At 41.5% G+C, this 21,071-nt stretch overlaps 2 protein-coding genes across 7 annotated transcripts in view; one reads left to right on the top strand and one right to left on the bottom strand.

Moving 5' to 3' along the window:
- The window catches only part of pold3 (polymerase (DNA-directed), delta 3, accessory subunit), a 44,275-nt gene extending 43,408 nt beyond the window's left edge, over positions 1-867 (bottom strand). The window contains exon 1 of one of the 3 annotated variants that reach the window (XM_043692549.1): positions 679-867. Coding sequence is in view for 2 of the 3 variants with exons in the window: in XM_043692547.1 (XP_043548482.1) it covers positions 79-189 (111 nt within the window). In the remaining variant the exon portion in view is untranslated. Of the gene's footprint in view, positions 1-78; positions 201-678 lie in introns of those variants that run through there. The other 2 variants (XM_043692547.1, XM_043692548.1) reach the window with 2 other exon arrangements.
- lipt2 (lipoyl(octanoyl) transferase 2) lies at positions 327-17,082 on the top strand. 4 transcript variants are annotated; one of them, XM_043692554.1, is made up of 4 exons: positions 327-495; positions 9,703-9,983; positions 12,484-12,962; positions 15,856-17,082. In XM_043692554.1, the coding sequence occupies exons 3-4, from the start codon at positions 12,500-12,502 to the stop codon at positions 16,068-16,070; spliced, it is 678 nt and encodes a 225-aa protein (XP_043548489.1). In that variant the 5' UTR covers positions 327-495; positions 9,703-9,983; positions 12,484-12,499; the 3' UTR covers positions 16,071-17,082. The 4 variants fall into 4 exon arrangements, with proteins under 4 accessions (XP_043548489.1, XP_043548487.1, XP_043548490.1 ...); XM_043692552.1 differs by lacking the exon at positions 9,703-9,983 and having other exon boundaries at positions 329-495; XM_043692555.1 differs by lacking the exons at positions 327-495; positions 9,703-9,983 and adding an exon at positions 2,964-3,176.
- The last annotated feature ends 3,989 nt before the right edge of the window (positions 17,083-21,071 follow it).

Raw genomic sequence — 21,071 nt, forward strand, 5'->3', positions numbered from 1 at the left:
TGGTGTACCCCTCACTCTCTCCCCTCCCCTCCCCCCCCGGGTGGTGTACCCCTCACTGTCTTTACCCCCCCCACTCACGATCCGATTCTCATCCGCCACCAGCTCCTCAATGTTCTCCACCACAAGCTCCAGCTCCTCCATCGCCACGGCCGAAGCGGGAAAGCGGAGAGTGGGAGGGTGAGAGGTCATGGGGGCGGGGCCAGTTGTCGGGGGGTGGAGGCCTGTGGGCGCAGGCGGGAAACGCGGGGTCAAGGGTCAGTGGGCGGGCGGGCAGGGCGTGTTGCCTTGGCAACCAGGTGCCCTGAGAGAAAAAAAATCCCCAGAAATAAAATCATTGTTTTCTTACTAACAGACGATTGGTGGGGGATTGTAAAACATGAACCAGCGTGGATTCAAATTAATAATAATATTTAAATATTGAAGCTTTGCGGTGGGTTTAAAGGTTGTGAAGATGGCGGCAGCCGCGGTCTGAGGTGGTTACCGTTTTCTGAATTGGTAAGGGCTGCTTTATTTTTGAAAACTTGGTTCAATCTTACTTTATCTCATAAAATTATAATGTATTGCGGTGTAAGGGGCTATATATTAAATCTCACTGTCTGTCTGAAGGTTCTGTGGTGAACAGTAACCCAGTGCAGAATCTCGCCATTCGTAAACTTTTAATAGTCAAAATTAACTTACGTCGCTAGATTGAGGAGGCTGGACGGTTTTCCTTGAAGGTCAGGTGAGAGGAGATGTCATCGACATTTTCAAACTGCTGAGGGGCCCGGACCAACTTTCCCTTGAAGCCCCCGCCTCCCGCCGCCTGCCTCCCGCACGTTGATCGTCTCAGGCTGCGGCTTGATTCTGGAAGCCGCTGCTGAGCACCGACCTCGGACCTTCGTGCTGAAGGAAGGAAAATTAGAGGAAACATTAGACTGGATGGAGTAGGAGGGAAGAAACTGTTCCCACTGGTGAAACGACCGATAACAAAAGCACAAAAAGATTTAACAAAATTGGTCATAAAAGCAACGGAGGCATGGGGAGGGGGGGTAGGGATAAAACAAGCGTCCACCCACGACAACGGGGTTAGCATCTGGAATAGCTTTATAACGTCGTGAAGATACGTTTCAATGGTAATTGGATGATCTGAAAAAAGAACGCTTGTAGAATTACAGCAAAAAGTTGAGTATCGCTAGATGAAGAGATACAGCGTGGTATTTTCCTATGCTCTAACCATTCTTTGGTTCTGAAACATCCCAAGGTGTTCCAAAGAACTGCAGATGCTGGAGAAACTCAACAGGTCTGGCAGCATTTGAGCAGAGTTAACGTTTCCGGTCCATGCTTATGCTTTGGAGGGTAAATTGATAAAACACAAAAAAAATCCACCAATCCAGATATGAGTGTGGGATTTGACTTGTCCAGTAATAACATCAGCTGGCTTCTTGATACCAGATTAATGAAAGGCCAATCACTGGCCCATCAGACTATGTTCAATCATATGCACTCATTTTAAAAATAAAATTACTCAAAGGATGTGGGCATTGCTGGTGGGCCAGCATTTATTAGGCTAAAGTGAGGACTGCAGATGCTGGAGGTTAGAGTTGTCCTGCTGGAAAAGCACAGCAGTTCAGGCAGCATCCAAGGATCAAGAAAATCAACATTTTGGGCAAAAGCCCTTCATCAGGCCAGCATTTGTTGCCCATTTCTAGTAGCCTTTGAGAAAGTGGTGGTGATGAGCTGCTGCTTTGAACCGCAACAGTCTGTTACGACACTGGGTAAACCCCTCTGTTAATTTAAACCAGCAACACAGATAAGCTTCACCCTGTCATGTAATCTGTTAAAATTTGAGGGGCAAAGAAGTATCCTCAAAAGTCACTAATTAAAATAAAAATTAATGGCTTTTTAAGTCTAGCAGAGAATAATTAACTAACAACTATTTACAACTCCTTTCTCTTAAACCTACCTTTTACCTCCCCCCTCTACAATAAGAGTCTGATAAAACTCCCGATTATGATTTACAAAAAAAAATCACGTTTCAAAACCAGAGTTTTGCAGAGTGACCTCTGTAGATTTTTCTGTCTTCTTTTCTTCTTGGGGGTTCTGATCACAGGTCTTCTTTGATAGATAAAGGTACGTTTCAAAACCAATCACCTTTGTCGAATCTCCTGTTTATTCTCTTCAGGTCGGCCTCTATGTTCTCCTTCCCCAAACAGGTACCTCTCAGAGAGCTCTTAAACTAACAACCTACATCTGTTGTCTTTTGGCAGTTCAATCCCATCCTCATCTTCCTGTAACAGTACACCTCCAACTCCTATGTCGTGAGCATCAATGGCAACTGTTAAAAAGTTTTGAAGAGTTTGGTGTAGCTAAAACTGGTGCATTGGTTAATATTGCTTTCAAATGGTCGAATGCCCCCTGGTATTGTTCTGACCATTGAAAATTTGTGTTCTTCAGCAAATCAATTAATGGTGCCACTACACTGTTGAACGTTGGAACAAACTTCCGATAGAATCCGCTGGGTTTGAAGAATCGAAGCACCTCCTCCTTTCTTCAAGGTTGCTCTCGGAAATTCCTTGATGGTCTTCGTCTTTGCGTTCCATGGGGTTGACCTTCCATGACTGATGTTATGTCCCAAGAACGTCACCTCTGCTTTCGAAAGTTCAGTTTTGTTTAAGTTTATTAGCAGTTTTGCTTCTCGTAGCCATTCAAACGGCTCTACCAACTGTACCATGTGATCTTTCCTGGACTTAAAAGATCACTGCATCATCCAAATAGACTGTATAGTTTGTTAACGCAGCCACAACTCTGTTCATGAGTCTTTAGAATGTGAAGGGTGTGTTTTTCATTCCAAAAGGCATCACTTTAAATTGATGTATCCCACTTGTGGTTACAAATGCAGAAATTTCTTTCACTGATTCTGATAAAGGTAGCTGCCAGTAACCACGCATAAAGTCCAACTTGGTGATATAACTGGCTTGTCCAACTTTCTCTCTATATAGTCTTCCAATCTAGGAATTGGATACGAGACTGATTTTGTAACGGCATTGACCTTCCGATAATCTAAGCAGAATCATTGAGCCCTGTCCGGTTTGGAAACTAAGACGATTGGCGAACTCTACTCGCTCTGGCTTGGTTTGATGATATCCTCGTTGAACATGGCCTCCACCTCCTTCTGGACTTATCTGGCTTTGAAAGGAGTAAGTCAAAGGGGTGTTGTTTTATCAGAGCTATATTCCCTACGTCTGCTTGATGTACAATAGCATATAGGTAGGCCCATAATGCCATTAGGGAGGGAGATGCAGAATTTTCACATAGGGATAAAGGAATGGCATTATATTACCAAGCCAGGAGGGAGAGTGACTTGGAGAAGATCATGCAGGTAGTGGTCTCCCCACGTATCTTCTACCTTGCCCTTTTAAGTGGTACACATTACTGCTATGAACATTGTTGGAGGGAGTGATATTTGTGGATGTGTTGCAAATTAAATGGACTGCTTTCTGCTGGATGGTGTCAAGCTTCTCGTGCTGTTGGAGCTGCATTCATTCAGACAGTAGGGAATATTCCTTCACATCCCTGACTTGTACCTTTTATAAATGGTCAATAGGATATGGGGAGTCAGGAGATGAGTTATTCATGGCAGAACTTTGAGCCTTTGACCTGCTATTGTAGCCACTATATTTGATTGAGTAGTCAACTTTGACCAGAAACTGAAGTAAACTTGCAAGATATCGCTAGTGGAGCAATTCAACAAAGGTAATTCCATTGATTGTCAAGGCATGATGCTTGGATTCTGTCTTGTTGGAAATTACTGTTGCCTTACATATGTGGCATAAATGTTAAAAGCAAATTACTGTGGATGCTGGAATCTGAAACCAAAAGAGTAATTGCTGGAAACTCTCAGCAGGTACTTGTGTGGTATGAATGTTCCACTCAAGTTCAGCTCTATATTCCATGTTTAGACGAAAGCTGTAATAGAGATCAGCTTTGACAAAGGGTCAGTTGGCCTCGAAACGTCTGCTCTTTTCTCTCCTTACAGATGCTGCCTGACCTGCTGAGATTTTCCAGCATTTTCACTTTTGGCACAAATGTTACTTGCTACTTGTCAATCCAAATCTGGATACTGTCCAGGTGTTGCTGTATTTTGTCTTCAGTAACTGCAGAGTCAAATGGTGTTAAACATTGTGTAAGCTTTGGTGAATATCCCACTTCTAACTTTTATGGAGGGAAGGTTATTACTGAAGCAACTCAACCAACTCAAGATGGATAGAAAATGTTGGATTAGTGGTGCTGGAAGAGCACAGCAGTTCAGGTAGCATCTGAGGATGCTGCCTGAACTGCTGTGCTCTTCCAGCACCGCTAATCCAAAATCTGGTTTCCAGCATCTGCAGTCATTGTTTTTACCCGGATAGAAGATGTTGTCAATATTGTTATCGAGTGTCACCTACTCAACTTTAACCTCTTCGTTAACCCAGTTTGGTTTCCAACCTTCTGACCTCTATTATAGCTTTCATCTAAACATGGAATATAGAGCTGAACTTGAGTGGAACATTCATACCACACCAGTACCAAGCAATTACAAATAATCCAAGCATTGCTTCCTGACATTCATTTGACTATATAGAATAGAAACAGAACTAGGCAACTCAGCATCTTGAGCTTACTCTGCCATTCATTTAACAACATGACTGATCTGAATTCCGGTAAGATGGCAGCAGAGTAGTATGCTCTAGCTGGAGCTCCTCCATTTCACTCGTTCTTTTTCTTTCTGTTTCTTGTTTTTTTTCCTCTCCCTCCCTTCCCTCGGCCGGGGTCAGCAGAGGTGCCAGCAGCCAAAATGGGGTCACCAGCGGCCCAGTGTAGAGCATGGCGGCAGCCAATCATCAGACCACGTGGCAGCCCCCAGCTGTGGAGAGTCTTTGTAGAGAGATTGTGATGTTTGTCTCTTAACTTAGCTTCTTGATTTTTCTGACCTTTGGTTATACTGTATATAGCTGTAATGTAACTTTTTTGTTCACCATTTCTCTATTCTGTAATGAAGGATTGTATCTCTTAAAGTAAAGATGTGAGACAACCGAGGGAATCCCTTGTGGACTCAGACCTGTATCCCTGTCTCATGGTTCGTCCCGGACATCGTACTCTTTGGTCTGGAATAAAAAAAACTCTTACAGTTTATTTAATTTTAATCATTCCCTTCATTTACTAATAGCATCACACAACAACATAACTCTGATACCGAGAAGCCAGGCTAACTGGATTCTAATAACCCAAGAGAGTAGAACATCAGCTCTTCAGGAGCCCTTAGGCAGGCTACTCCGTCATCCTATTATAAACAGACTATTTTTATACACAGGTTTACAAAGGTGTTACTGTCACAAATGCAAAAGTTAATGAAAGCACTGCATGTTCTGAACTAGACAGATAATAGCAAAAGACAATTCGGGAGAGAAGTTAATTTGATACAGAGTTTTGTTCCGAGGACCGAATTAAACATTATTAATTTCAGAAAGGAACGGCTGTGAATGTTATTACTCAGTGTCATGTTTATACAGATTCGCTGATATTAAGGCAAATGTTCTTAATTATCTTACCTTCCCTGCCATATCATTTTTCTAGTATGCAGCAAATGTGTTCTATAATTCAAAATTACATTTTAGTCTAAATGTTTAAGGACAACATTTAAGGCTATAAACTTTCTCATATCTAGGTACCTAAGCTGATGCAATTAAGTGGCAAATTATACACTTTTCACTGTACTCATTTGAGTACATGTGACAGTAAAGCTAATTCAATTAGATTACTCCACACTCCTACTTAGACTTGATAACCCATCACCGTGCTGCTGAGCACAAATATAACTATCTCTGCCTTAAAAATATTCAAGACACTGTTTCCACTGGTTTTCCTGGTTAAGAGTTTCAAAGACTCTCAACCCTCAAAAGAAATTCTCCTCATCTCAGTCTTAATTGGGTGACGCCTCATTTTTAAACAGTGACCCCTATTTTACATTCTTCTTCAGAGGAAATACATAGCTAATAGAAGACAGAGTTGGGATAAAGGGACATTATCTGGATACCAACTTGTAACTTGTGGAGTGCCAAAGGGAACAGCATTAATGCCACATTGATATATATCATAAATAAATGACTTGAATGAAGAAAGTGAATGTACTATAGCCAAGTTTGCAGATGACACAAAAATAGATGGGAAGGCAAGTGACCAGGATGACACACAATCTACAGAAGTCTATAGACAAAGTTAAGTGAGCAGGCAAAAACTTGACAGAAGGAATATGAGAAATGTGAGGTTATTCGCTTTTGCAGAAAGAACAGAGGAGCTCAATATTAGTTAAAGTCATAAGCGTTGTACAACCAGAAACCGACCCTTTGATTTAACTCATCCATGCTGAATAGCTATCCTAAATTAATCTAGTCCCATTTGCTATCATATCCCTCTACACCCTTCCTATTCCTATACTCATCCAGACGCTTTTTAAATGTTGTGATTGTACCTGCCTCCACCGTTTCTTCTGGCAGCTCATTCCATAAACACACCATCTGCTGCCCCTTAGGTCCTTTTTAAATAGAAGACTAGAAAGCTACAGAGTGCTTATCCATAAAACACAAAATGCTAGTATCCAAGTTCAATGGATATTGTGAAAAGTAAATGGAATGTTGGCCTTTATTTCAAAGGGAATGGAGAATAAATGTAGGGAGGTTTTGCTAAAACTATACAAGGCGCGAGTCAGACCAGAGCTGGAATACTGTGAACAATTTTGGTCCCCTTATTTAAGGAAAGATGTACTGGCATTGTATGTAGTGTAGAGACCAGTCACTAGACTGTGACCAGGTTTGGAAGGAATGACCTTATGAGGAGAGGTTAAGTAGTTTTGGCTTGTACTATCATTCTTCTAAATTCCAAAGAAGTGATCTTATTGAGACATATAATATTCATAGGTGACTTTACAGGGTAGATATGTAAAAATTGTTTCTCCTTGTAGGAGAGTTTAGGACCAGAGGCATAATCTCAGAACAAGGTATCATACATCTAACTCAGATGAGGCAGAATTTCTTCTGAGGGTCATGAATCTGTGGAAGTCTTTACTGCAGAGGGCTGGCTAGGTCGGATCACTAAATGGAGTGAGGGTTATCACGTTCGCCTGAAATTCCTTCTGTGTCCTCACTGGGTGACTCCTTACATTGTGATTCTGCCATTTGGTCCTTGACTCTTCCACAAAGGGAAGTAGCCTCTCAGTATCTACTTTGTCAACCCCCGCAAAAAGTTTGTATATCCTCCACTTGCCAGATCCTTGCCCAGTCAACCAATCTGTTTCTCTTTATAGCTTCATCCTGTCCTTTTCACAACTTTTATTTTCTGAGCTATTTTTGTGTATTTAGCAAATTTAGTTACCATACCTTCAGTAAACCGGAGTGCCATGCTGATCCACTTTGAATGACATAAGGCAGAGACCTTTTAAGAGTCATAGAGTCATAGAGATGTAGAACATGGAAACAGACCCTTCGGTCCAACCTGGCCATGCTGACCAGATATTCCAACCCAATCTAATCCCACTTGCCACACCTGGCCCATATCCCTCCAAACCCTTCCTATTTACATACCCATCCAAATGCCTTTTAAATGTTGCAATTGTACCAGCCTCCTCCACTTCCTCTGGTAGCTCATTCTATACACGTACCACCATCTGCATGAAAAATATGTCCCTTAGGTCTCTTTTATATCTTTCCCCTCTCACCCTAAACCTATGCCCTCTAGTTCTGGACTCCCCGACCCCAGGGAAAAGACTTTACATATTAACCCTATTAATGCCCCTCATAATTTTGTAAACCTCTATAAGGTCACCCTTCAGCCTCCCACACTCCAGGGAAAACAGCCCCAGCCTGTCCATCCTATCCCTATAGCTCAAATCCTCCAACTCTGGCAATATCCTTAGATTTTTTCTGAACTCTTTCAAGTTTCACAACATCTTTCCGATAGGAAGGAGACCAGAATTGCATGCAATATTCCAACAGTGGCCTAACCAATGTCCTGTACAGCCGCAACATGACCTCCCAACTCCTCTACTCCATACTCTGACCAATAAAGGAAAGCATACCAAACGCCGCCTTCACTATCCTATCTACTGCGACTCCACTTTCAAGGAGCTATGAACCTGAACTCCAAGGTCTCTTTGTTCAGCAACACTCCCGAGGACCTTACTATTAAGTGTATAAGACCTGCTAAGATTTGCTTTCCCAAAATGCAGCATTTATCTGAATTAAACTCCATCTGCCACTTCTGTGCTCATTGGCCCATCTGATCAAGATCCTATTGTAATCTGAGGTAACTTCCTTTGCTGTCCACTACACCTCCAATTTTGGTGTCATCTGCAAAATTACTAACTTTACCTCTTATGGACATGGAAGATATAGAATGTAGGGAGATAGATGGTGACGTCTTGAAAAATGTCCATATTACAGAGGAGGAAGTGCTGGTTGTCTTGAAATGCATTAAGGTGGATAAATCCCCAGGAACTGATCAGGTGTACGCTAGAAATCTGTGGGAAGCCAGAGAAGTGATTGCTGGGCCTCTTGCTGAGATATTTGTATCATCGATAGTCACCGGTGAGGTGCCGGAAAAAGGTGCCACTGTTTAAGAAAGTTGGTAAGGACAAGCCATCACTATAGACCAGTGAACCTGACGTGGGTGGTGGGCAAGTTGTTGGAGGGAATCCTGAGGGACAGGATGTACATGTATTTGGAAAGGCAAGGACTGATTAGGGATAGTCAACATGGCTTTGTGTGTGGGAAATCATGTCTCTCAAACTTGATTGACTGTTTTGAAGTAACAAAGAGGATTGAGGGCAGAGCGGTAGATATGATCTATATGGACTTCAGTAAGGACGGAGATGAAAAATAAGTTTTTCATGCAGAGAGTGATGAGCCTGTGGAATTCACGACCACAAAGTGGGTTGAGGCCAAAACATATTTTCAAGAAGGAAGTAGATATGGCTTTTGTCGTTTAAAGGGGTCAAAGCATGTGGAGAGAGTGTGGAACTAGGGTATTTAGCTCTATGATCAGCCGTGATCATATTAGTGAGTTTTGAGAAGATTTGTAGCTCAGGTTGAGGTTCTGGATGTAGGTTTGCACGCTGAGTTGGAAGGTTCATTTTCAGATGTTTCGTCATCATACTAGGTAACGTCTTCAGTGAGCCTCCGGACAAAGTATTGCTCATGATTCCTGCTTTCTATTTGTATGTTTAAACATGTAAATAGAAAGCATGAATCATCAGCAATACTTCATCCAGAGGCTCATTGAAGATATTACCTAGTATGGTGACGAAATGTCTGAACGTGAACCTTTCAGCTCAGCGAGCAAACCTACATCCAGTGATCATATTGAATGGCTGAGTCGGCTCAGATTAGAATGGCGTACTCCTGCCCTTAATTTCTTATGTTAGGTGGCTTGTTGCTTTCTCTGAAGATCATTAGTGCACTGAGGTTTTTGCAATGAGCTAACAGCTTTAATGATCACTTTTGAGTGTCGGATCACAAATCAAAAATATTGAATTCAGTTTTGTAATCGCTATGGTGAGGTTTGATTGCATGACTTCAGATTTGCTGCTTGTAAAACTGAGCCACTGACCCTGTATAATCACAATTCTATAAATAAGTGGGTTTGAAACTAGTCGAGCAAATAGTGATTTGGTTCTTTCGTCATTTTTCCCAGACCTGCGGGATGACCGAAGAAGAGCTGCTTTGCTTTGTAAACTGTCTGGGTGTGCTAGTCTTTTTGCTTGCTGTTCTTTACCATTGGGTCGATACTGTGCACACTGGATCTCCAGCCTTCTCACAAAGGTTTTATGATGCAAGACCAAAGAGAAGCTTTCACAACCAGCACCGGAGACGAGTGTATACACGAAGCATCTCAGTGAATGATTTGAACCTACCAAGAGACATCCTATGATGAAACCTCCAAGTTGCACTAAAATCCTGATGGATCCGGAACATGTCAGTAAAAGAAACAAAAACAAATCAGCTAGCATGGAGTCGCTTTGTAGATTAAGAAACAACAAGATTCTGCCATCTCGCTAGCAAACACAGTTGTGAAGTGTCACGCGCCTATCCTTAAGCCCCAGTCCAGCTGATCAGCATTTAATCCAAAGGGCTGTTCTTAAAGAAGAAACATTCACAACTCTCTATTCCAGTAGTTGTTCTTCCTACTTTGCTGAAATCACCAAAAAATATTTTGACTAATCATGCAACACATTGCTGTTTGTGGGGCCTTGCTTTGTGCAAAATGATTGTTCCATTGAATCATTAAAAGCAAGCACACTTCAATATTTTATGGGGCACTTTGAAATGTTTCTGGATGTGACAAGCTGCTATATCATGCAAACTTTCTTCTCATCAAATCAAATGAGAGACAACTCAGTAGCTTTGTCATCTGAAATTCATTGTTTTTAACAGAAACTAAATGGAGCACCTAGTGCAGAGTTGTACTACAAAAGAAACACAGACTGTGGGTACGGATGATAATATTGAGCAGTTTGATATATCTCAAACAACCAGAACTTTTGGTCATTTGGCATTTGCTGGTTCTGTTGGTACAACTGGCCAAGCAATTGTCACATTCCACAAGTGGATGAAAATAAAACTGCTCACTTCACCCGAACTTAGCTTGAAACTGTTCTGTTTCCATCTTGATCTGAAACTGGGAAAGGCACCTATGTATTGGGATCTTGCAATGCCCCAGTTAAATCTGATGTGGAGGTGCCGGTGTTGGACTGGGGTGGATAAAGTTAAAAATCACAACACTAGGTTTTAGTCCAACGGGGTTTATCTAAAATTCCGAAATCCTAGATGTTTTTCATGGAGTATGGAGCATCATTTTGGAATGTGAACAGGTGACCCAACTCTACACCTACTCAAACCACATCACTCAGATGTGACGTGGCGGCTTGGCCCAGCACTGGCAGGCGTCTATTGTGTCTCCGCACTCATACTATTCACACGTGCACCTGCTGTTAGGTAACTTTTTTTTTAATTTCACTGTGAAAATGTAACTTATTCCAAAATCCAAAAAAGTTTAAATTCCGAGAAACAACTGGCCCCAAGGATTTCTGATAAAGGATTTTGTACCTATATTTGCTTTCAGAGCCCTCTCTTTCATCAGGTAGCTGTGGAACAGGATCATGAGACACAGATGTGTCTGCCAGTCCAATTCCTCAAATGCAAATTCCCCCCATAAGCGCTTATGTGTGTGCGTGCATGTGAGTGTGTGTGAGGGAGTATAAGCTTATGAGTGTGTGTGCATGGGTATATATGTGTGTCTGAGTGTGCCTGCGTGAGTGTCTGAGTATGTGAGAGAGAGAATTTATAGTGTAGTGGGGTCACCTGTAGTGTGACATGAACCCAAAGTCCCAGTTGAGGCCATCCTCGTGGGTCCCAAACTTGGCTATCAGCCTCTGCTTGGCCACTTTGCATTGTTGCATATCCCGAAGTCTACCTTGGAGGATGGTCGCTCGAATCCGAGTCCGAATATCCCTGACTGCTGAAGTGTTTGCAGAATTCTATTTGTAGATACATTCTATTCTGCTCAAAAAGCATGCAATCTGCAGGCAGTCAATGCAGGCCGTCAATCTGTGTAATGTTTTATAAATTCATACTTTGGAAATAGAACGAGTCTGACTCAAGACTTGTGATATAGACAGACTCTAACCTCGCAGCTTTAATGCACTGTCTGAGTTGAGATGTCATTTTTTAAAAATAAAACCTTAAGTTATCTTGAGAAAGTGGCTTAAAAGAAATTCTGGGATTTACGTATTAATGAACTGAAACCTACAACCCATTCTAAAAGATTAAAGACTTAACAGCAATCTAGGTTTGTTCAATATATTGTTTCAGTTGCTATAATTTCTGTGTCTTATGATCATGCTCCACCGCTACCTGATGAGGAAGCAGGGCTCTGAAAGCTAGTACTTCCAAATAAACCTGTTGGACTATAACGTGGTGTTTGTTGACTTTTAGCTTTGGGAGACAGTGAGGTCTGCAGATGCTGGAGATCAGAGTTGAGTTGCTGGAAAAGCACAGCAGGTCAGGTGACATCTGAGGAGCCGGAAAATTTATGTTTCAGGCCAGAGCCCTTCATCAGGAGGGCTCTGGCTCAAAACATCGGTTTTCCTGCTCCTCGGATGCTGCCTGAGTTTTAGCTTTGACCAATTAAATTTGACACAGAACCTGGAAAATAGGAAGGGACTGACAATTTAAAGTTTGCCCAAACTGTGTTTTTGTTTTGCTTTTAACACTTTAAAAGTTATCATGCAGGCTAATATTTATTTCTAACCATTGTGCAATACAGAATATCAGATTGTTATCACATTCTGTTGCAAATGGACTGCTGCAATTCCTCCATCCCAACAGTAACTTGTTCTTCATTGGATATACTTTATATGGTGGTCGTGTGAAAGGTGTTCTATAAACACTATCTCTTATTCTGTGCACCCTGCAGCCTATGTTTAGTCACCATGCCCTTATTGAAGCCTGTGATTGAAGTGGTGAATCTGGGCAGGATTTCGTATGCAGATGGGCTGCAGGCACAGCGGACCTTCATTCAACGTCACCTCAATGCCCTGTCCCAGCAGCCCACGGCTGAACCCCCCGTCAACGCCGTGCTGCTGTGTGAGCACGATCCTGTCTATACCATTGGGATTAGGACGGCACGGTACCCAATCAAGGAGGAGGAGAGACTGAAGCAGTTGGGGGCAGAGTTCCATCGGTCTGACAGAGGTGGCCTGATCACCTTTCATGGCCCTGGGCAGCTGGTGTGTTATCCCATCCTCAACCTGGCTCACTTCAGGAAGAGCGTCCGGTGGTACGTGGGCGAGTTGGAGACTACGGTTATCCGCCTATGCCACAGGTTTGGGATCAAGGCAGAGACCTCGCCTGACACTGGAGTATGGGTTCAAAATGACAAAATCTGTGCTATAGGTAAGTGATACCACTGCCTCTGGAAGAAATGTAATGGAGGCAGTTTCAATTCAGGTATATAAGAGGGCATTATATGATAGAAATGGTGTGCAGGGATGTGGGGAAAAGGCAGAAATTGGCGCTACGAATAGAACTGGTACAGGTATGATGGGCTGAATGGCCTCCTCCTGCACCGTAATAATTCTGTGGTTCTGGAGTTAAAGTTTATCATTGATTTTGCACTACCATTCAATGGGCAGAATGGCTGACTTTAGCTCCTATATCTTGTTGTCTTAGGAGGAAGCCATTCAGCCTCTCAGATCTGTGCCCTGGGCTGTTGCTGTGTTTGGAGGAAAGGTGAAAGTAATGTTTCATAGGGTTGGCTGCTGAGTCAATTGTTAATTTATTTTTCAATTCAGAGAATCCGGATAAGGAAAAATGTTTTCGGACAAAAAGTGGAGCTTTTTCCTATATCAAGAGACTGAAATACTTTGAGAACACAAGTGGGAGAGTGAGATGGGCACAGCCAATTTATTGTGGATACATGATAAGTGTGATGTATAATTTATGATTTAAATATTTATTTAAAATACTATATCATTTGTTTGAAGTTTAAACTCTTAAAATTTTGAATTTGTGTAAGGAAGTTTCTGCATATCTGTCGAATTTAATGAGTAACTTAACATTTCTGTTGACATAAAGACTTTCTTTCAGAACTAATGGGTTTTTGTATTGAGTTTACTGTCAAGCAAGGTAAACAATTGTGAATCAAGGTTTCTGTTGGAAAAGTCTGGAATTGTTAACATTTTTTATATATAATAACTTAAGGGAAATATCTATAACTTAATTTTTTTTCAGTTTTGGGACAGTTCTGTAGTAGCCCTTGGATGTAGAAAGATGTATAAAGCAGTGCTGCAGAAAAAGGGCGAGGATAGAACAGCAGATTACTGGGTACAGAGTTTAGGAATTATCGGAGCAGAAGTGTTTAGATCCAATCCTGAAGAGGTTACTTAAAATTGAGAACATTTTAAACTCAAGTATGAAAAATTTAGGAAATCCTTTACAATTTTCAAGACTTGGGAGTGCGAGTAATGGAATTTGTAAAGAAGATTTTCTTATTTTATGAGAACAGCCAGGGAATTCCTAGAGGCATGGCACTCATCCACAGACTTGATCAATAAGCACATCGACCTGGACCCAATATACCGGCCACTGCAGCGGACAACTGGAACTGACAACCGGAAGCGGCAGAGACAAATCACTATAAATGCCGGAGGAAACATCACAGAAGCGCTTCACAAGAGGCTCCCAAGCACTGAGGATGTCACCTAGACAGGGGACGAAACGTTGGCAACACAAATTCCTAGCTCGGCGAACAGAACCACAACAACTTAAATAATTTGGTTAATTCTATTTTGTCTTAACTTCTTTTGCTTAGTAAACTTATGTTTTATTGCTAAAACCAAATCTGCAAAATTGCATGCTTATGTTTCAATGAGAGACCATTATGTTAAAACAGAAACAAAATATCCAGCCAGCTTTCAGTCTGGAATCTGAATTGTCCACTGCTAACGTCACTTGGGATTATTACAGATGTAATAAAATTTGAGAAGGAAAAATGAACTGGGAGTAAAGAAGCAAAAAACAAAATTTACAAACAGTGGGTGGGAAAAATTGGAAGACTGTGGAAGATCTAGGCATTCAAAAATAGCAATCTGTGCAATATTTGCAACGAGAAAAAGAATTTCAAAAACGAAAGATCAAAGGAGCTTTGGGATTTATAGATGTCGATTGAGTGTTTGTTTGACGAGGACCGTATAGATGGAGCTTTGCTGTGTCCCCATCAAAGACTTCCAGGACAAGTACAGCATGGGATTAGATACAGAACAAAGCTCCCTCAATACTGTATCTAACCCTGTGCTGTACCTCTCCTGAGGGTCTCTCTGGACAGTGACGAGGGAGCATTAGTTTCAGTTTAAAAGAGTAGCGGTATCTTCTTTACTGTGTAACTTTGTGCTGTACTCTTCCTGGGAATATTTGTTGAACAGTGTTGAGGGACCTTTAACTTGTACTTTACTTTCAGTTTAAAACAGTAGAAGGAGATTTACTCTGTACTATCTTGAAAAAAACAGTGTCGGGTGGGGGTAGATTTACTTTCTGAAAAAAAGAGCGGAGAGACCTTCATTTTGTAACTCGCCCCGTGCCGTCCCCTGTCCAGAGTGATTGATGGGAACGGTGCAGAAGGAGATTTACTTTCAGCTTAAAAGAGTAGAGGGAGGTTTTATACTGTTTCTATCCCCGTGCTGTGTCTGTCCTAGAGTTGATTGATGGGGACATTGTATACAGAGCTTTATTCTGTATCTAACCCTGTGCTGTCCCTGTCATGGGAGTGTTTGATGGGAACGGAGTAGACAGAGCTTTACCCTTCATCTTATCGTTGTTGTATCTATCCTGGGAGTTTGCATTCACCCACTCTCCTCTCTTCCTATTCAGTGCTGAATAAACTGGACAGTTCCAGTTCTTTGTTTCAGCCAAGTTAGATGGCACTTGCTTCAATGGTTCTAAAGATGCTAAATGGACTTAATGCCCAGTTACGCCAATGGGAGACATCAGACCAAGTTGCCCTCTTGATTATTAACCAGCAAGTCCTGAGTTGTCAAGTAAAGAGTGAATTGTATTTCGTTCCATTGTCAAATATTTTTATGATTAGTGCCTTGGACAAGAGGCCGGATATAACTGATCATAACATTTGGAGCCTGTATCCCAGTAAAAGTCGAAAGTGTTGAGAATCAGTAGGAGTGATAGCTGAAGAAAAGGGTGGGTAGGGCAGGAAAAGTTTGAGTTGTTATTTCCCTTGGAAATTCCAAGATTGAATTGTGACCTTTATCTTTCTGTCTTGTTTGCTTTTTATCAGGGATTCACTGTGGCAGGTACATCACCTCTCATGGGCTAGCACTGAACTGCAACAATGATCTCAGCTGGTTCTCCCACATCACCCCCTGCGGCATTGAGGGAAAAGGTGTCACCTCCCTGAGTCAAGCACTGAAGAAGGAGGTGACTGTGCCAGACGCTGTGGACCTTCTCCTGGAGACATTTGCCAAGCAGTTTGACTGCATGCTGAGGCATTAGCGACTTGACTATTTCCTGTCAGGTGTCCACACAGAGAAACTCAACCAATGTGACAGGCTTGGTGGGCAGAGACTGGTGAGATTGATTGGGTCGTGTAAGTAAGAAGTGGGACTTGATCATGATACTTTTTGCGTTATCTCCAGGGAATGTGATTATTGGAGAAAAGCAGCCAAAAGGGGAATATTGCTGCCTGGTTGAAGTATTGAACTGTATAGAGGAAGAGATGTCCAGGTCCAAGCAGGAGATATGTTAAAACTGGAGTGGTGGGGAAACATAGACTGGAGGCTCTGCAGATTTGGAAAATTCATTCACCTGATGCGGATGTCACTGGCTTGGCCTGCACATTTTTTCCTGTCCATAATTGCACCGAAGGATTTGGTGGTAAGCTGCTTTCTTGAGACGCTGCAGTCCATGTTGTGTCGTACACCCACGATGCTATTGGGGAAGGAGTTTAAGGATTTTGATTTGGTGACGGTGAAGGAACAGTAATATATTTCAAAGTAGAAAAGTGTGTATGATTGGAGGTAAAATTCCAGGTAGTGATGTTCCCATATACTTGCTTCCCTTCTCCTTCTTGGTGGTAGAGGTCATAGGTTTGGCAGATGTTGTTGGAGAAGCCTTAAGAGTTGCTGCACTGCATTCTGTAGATACTATATGCTGCTGCCACTGAGCGTGGGTGGAGTGAATGTTTGAGGACATGGTGCTAATGCATGGGCTATTTTGTCTTGGATGGTGTCAAGCTTCTTGAGTATTGTTGGACCTATACTCATCCAGGCAAATGGGGAGTATTCCATCACGCTCCTGACTTACTTGCTATTGAATTCCCAGCATTGCCTAGCTGTATGCAACAGGACTATGATGCACGGCTGTACATTGTAGTTGAATGGCAAAATGAGTTTCACTGATGAAGGTCAACTTGTATAATTTGGAACTGTATTTTGTATCATCCTCAGGATGGGAGGTCAGGGATTATATCCACCCAGAAAAATATTAAAGCTTGTATACGAATAAATCGAGACTTTTTTTCTTGTTTTTATGTTCTTGGGCAATTATCTCACAATGACACATGCCCCATTTTAAATGTTGAAAATTGCTATGGGCTAACTTTGATTTTATTTAGTGAAAAAGAAATATCATTTTAATTTTGTTTTTTTTCTGTAGGGATAAATTATGACATTGGTCTTTTAGTTGAAAGTATCATCTAATATGTTGACTTTTATGATTTTTTTCAGAAAATCTTTGGAAACAATTTAATACCTGAATGGTTACCGTTTTTGAAGGTTTCCTTTTGACACTTGCTTCTCCATCTCTCTCTCTCAAGTTCAAAATGTATTTTACTCTTCATTCATAGCTCATGTTCCTCTGCCACAAATCCCAGCCACTGCTGTTTGAATTAGGCCAAGGCTCTTATATGTTCTGTATGTCAGTTTCATTTACTCTGTCCTCTTTTTCTCTGGTTCTCTTTTATTCCCTCTGTCGTTTCTCTCTAATTTTCGTGTCTCTTGTTTAAACAACTGTTAACACAATGCTTATCAAAACGTCAAGTTACTTGCTTTCAAAACATGCAGCATTCCTTCTAAACACTTGGCTTAAAATAGTTTTTTCTCTGTTAAAAAACACAAAGGTAAACAGACACAGATCTTTACAATATCTTGTATGACAAAAATGACATATTCTATTTCTTACACCCTTGGAAAGTTTCTTGGGATTTGTAATACTTAAAGGTTAACGTTATTAATGTTTTGTGAACATGGAGATTTAGAAGCATGTTGAATGTTTAAAATTAATTCACTGTGTATGGGCATTGCTGGTTAGGCCATTATTTATTGTCAATCCCTTGAAAAGATGGTGGTAAATTGGCTTATGAATGGCTGCTGTCCCGGGATGAGGGAGAGAGGGAGAGCGTTCTGGATTTTGAACCAGTGACACTGAAGGAACGCTGATTATATTTCCAAGTCAGGATGGTGAGTAGCTTGCTATCTAGGGGAACTTGAGGAAACTTGCAGCTGGTGATGTTTCCATGTATCTGCTGTCCTTGGCCTTTTTGGTGACAGAGGTTGTGAGTTTGAAAGCTGTTGTCTAAGGTACTTTGGTGAGTTATTGCAGTGCATGTTGTTGATGTGCCACTATGCTTAGCTAGTGCAGGGAGTAAACTTTGAAGATGGTCCACGAGTATCATTCAGTTGATCATTTTAGATAATTATTAAAATCAGTAGGTTGGTGAGGAACATTTACTGTAGTACCATGTAAGTCCAGAGGATGGCAATGTACAACTGCACTGAATTGTGCAGTTTTATAAACACGATAATATAGCACAGGAAGAAGCTATTTTGCCTGTGCCATATCCCCCATAAACCAATAAAACCAATCCCTGTCAGTATTTATCCAATGCTCTTTTGTTACTTCAGTCACATGGATTGAAGAAATTGGGACTATTTTCCCTGGAGAATAGAATTGATAAAGGTGAATAGGGAGAAGCTGTTCACATTGGGGGAAGGATAGAGAGACAAAGGATTGATTGATTCCCTTATTCATTAAAAAAATCTATGATTTTGGGGGGGAAAACAGGAAAGTGGAGTTGATTATCAGATCAGCTATAATCTAATTGAACAATGGAGCAGACTTGATTACTGAATGGCCTACTTCTGCTTCTCTGACTTTTGTGGATTGGCAAAAGAAGCAATGGAGTCCTGAGGAACTGCTTCACACAGCAAGTGGTTAGGATCGAGAACCTGCTGTCTGACGTGTTGGGAGGCAGATTCAGTGGAGGCATTCAAGAGGGAGGTGAATCGTTACAGAGTCATAGAGATGTACAGCATGGAAACAGACCCTTCGGTTCAACCCGTCCATGCTGACCAGATACCCCAACCCAATCTAGTCCCACCGGCCAGCACCCGGCCCATATCAGAAAAGGAAGAGTGTAGAGGGTTGCAGGGAGAAGGCAGGTGATGGCACTAGTTGAATTGCTCATTTAAAGAGCTAGAATAGACACGATAGGCTGAGCAATTTCCTGTGCTATAACCAGTTAGTGAATCTGAGAAGTTTTGACTGAAAGTGCGTCCAGGCATCACACTCCAGATCACAACAGCCACTTTGTCAAAAGATATTTTCTCTTGCCTCTTTTGACTGTTTTGCTGTAAAAATAATTGCAATTTCTCCATTCATTCCACATGACTAAAGCCCCTCATGCCTAGGAACATTTCTGGTAAAGTGCAGATGCAAGAGAGCTGAAATGGAGACAGGAAACTCTGGAAGCATTAAGCAGGTCAGGTGAAATCTGTGTATTAGACAACAGAAGTAAGGTGAGAAGTATTTAAAAAAAACAAAGATTGGATAAGCTCACTTGCCATCTTCCACCTTAAATGACCATTCTACCATTTGATGTTTGGCAAAAAGAGAAATTAATGGCTTCAATGTCAAAGGATGAGGCTGCGAAGAGAGCAGGGAGAAGTGGGTGTAGGGCAAATTAAAGATAAACTTTATTAATCCAGCTATCTAATAAATCAGATCAGATAATTAGTTAAGCTAAAAATATGAACTAAGCTAATTAAATACATAAACTTTAATTAAAGCATTTCAACGGATGCTCTGCAATTTGCAGCAAATGGAACCCAGATGGGAAAGGAAACTGTGGACAAAGCTAAACAGTCTGCAAAAGCATATCAACAGATTAAACGAATGGGCAAGGATGTGATAGACTATAGTGAGGAGAATTGTGATTATTGTAATAGAGAGGCAAGTCATCAGCTTGAAATGTTCACCTTTTTCTTCATGGAACTGATAGACTTAAAACCGTAAGAAGTAGGGACAGGAGTAGAGCATTCAGCCCTTTTAATTCCATCATTCAATACGATCATGGCTGATCCAACATTCCTCATGTCGACTTTCCTGTCCTTCCCCTATAATCCTTGATTCCCCTACCAATCAAGGATCTATCTCAGCCTTAAATATAGATATAAACTCTGCCCCCGAGCTCTCTATGGCAAGGAATTCTAAAGACACTCGATCCTCTGAGAGGAGAAATCCCCCTTATCTCTGACTTAAATTAGCGCTCCTTTATTCTGAGACTGTGTTCTCTGGTCCTCGACTCTCCCATGAGGGGAAACATCCTCTCAGCATTTACCCTGTCAAGCCTCTTAAGAATCCTGTATGTTTCAATGAGATCACCTCTCATTCTTCGAGACTCCAGTGAGTATAGAGTCCTGACCTGTTTAGCCATTGCTCATAAAACAATCCCTCCCATACCGGGATAATCGTAGTGAACCTTCTCTGTATTGCCTCCAGTAAAATAATATCTTTAATAAGGGGACCAAAGCTACTACTCAATACTCAATGTGGTCTCACCAGCATCTTGTACAGTTGCAGCAAGTCTTCCCTGTTCTTATACTCAAACAGCCTTGATGTAAGAAAGCAAAAGAACTACGGATGCTGAAAATCAGACACAAAAACCGAAATTACTGGAAAATCTCAATGGGTTCTGAAGAAAGGTTACTGGACCTGAAACATTAACTCATTTCTCTCCACAGATGCTGCCAGACTTGCTGAGATTTTCCAGCAGTTCTGTTTTTGTTGCCCTTGAAATAAGGGCCAACATTCCATGAGTCTTGTTGATTACCTGCTGCACCCATGTGCTAGTTTTGTGTTCCGTACACAAGTATTACCCATGTCCATTCATGTTGAAACTTTCTGCAGCTTTTCTCCATTTAAATAATATCGTCCTTTTGTTTTTCCCTATCAAAATGAACAACTTCAATATCTCTCTAAATTGTTTGTATCACTCTCTCAATTTGCCTCTCCACCTATTTTAGTCATTGGTATATTTGGTTACAGTACATTCACTTTCTTCCTCCACATAGAGCCATAGAGATGTACAGCATGGAAACAGACCCTTTGGTCCATGCCGACCAGATATCCCAACCCAATCTAGACCCACCTGCTAGCACCTGGCCATATCCCTCCGAACCCTTCCTATTCATATACCTATCCAAATGCCTCTTAAAT

Source organism: Chiloscyllium plagiosum, chromosome 6 (genome assembly GCF_004010195.1).
Source record: "Chiloscyllium plagiosum isolate BGI_BamShark_2017 chromosome 6, ASM401019v2, whole genome shotgun sequence".
NCBI classification, from domain to species: Eukaryota; Metazoa; Chordata; class Chondrichthyes; order Orectolobiformes; family Hemiscylliidae; genus Chiloscyllium; species Chiloscyllium plagiosum.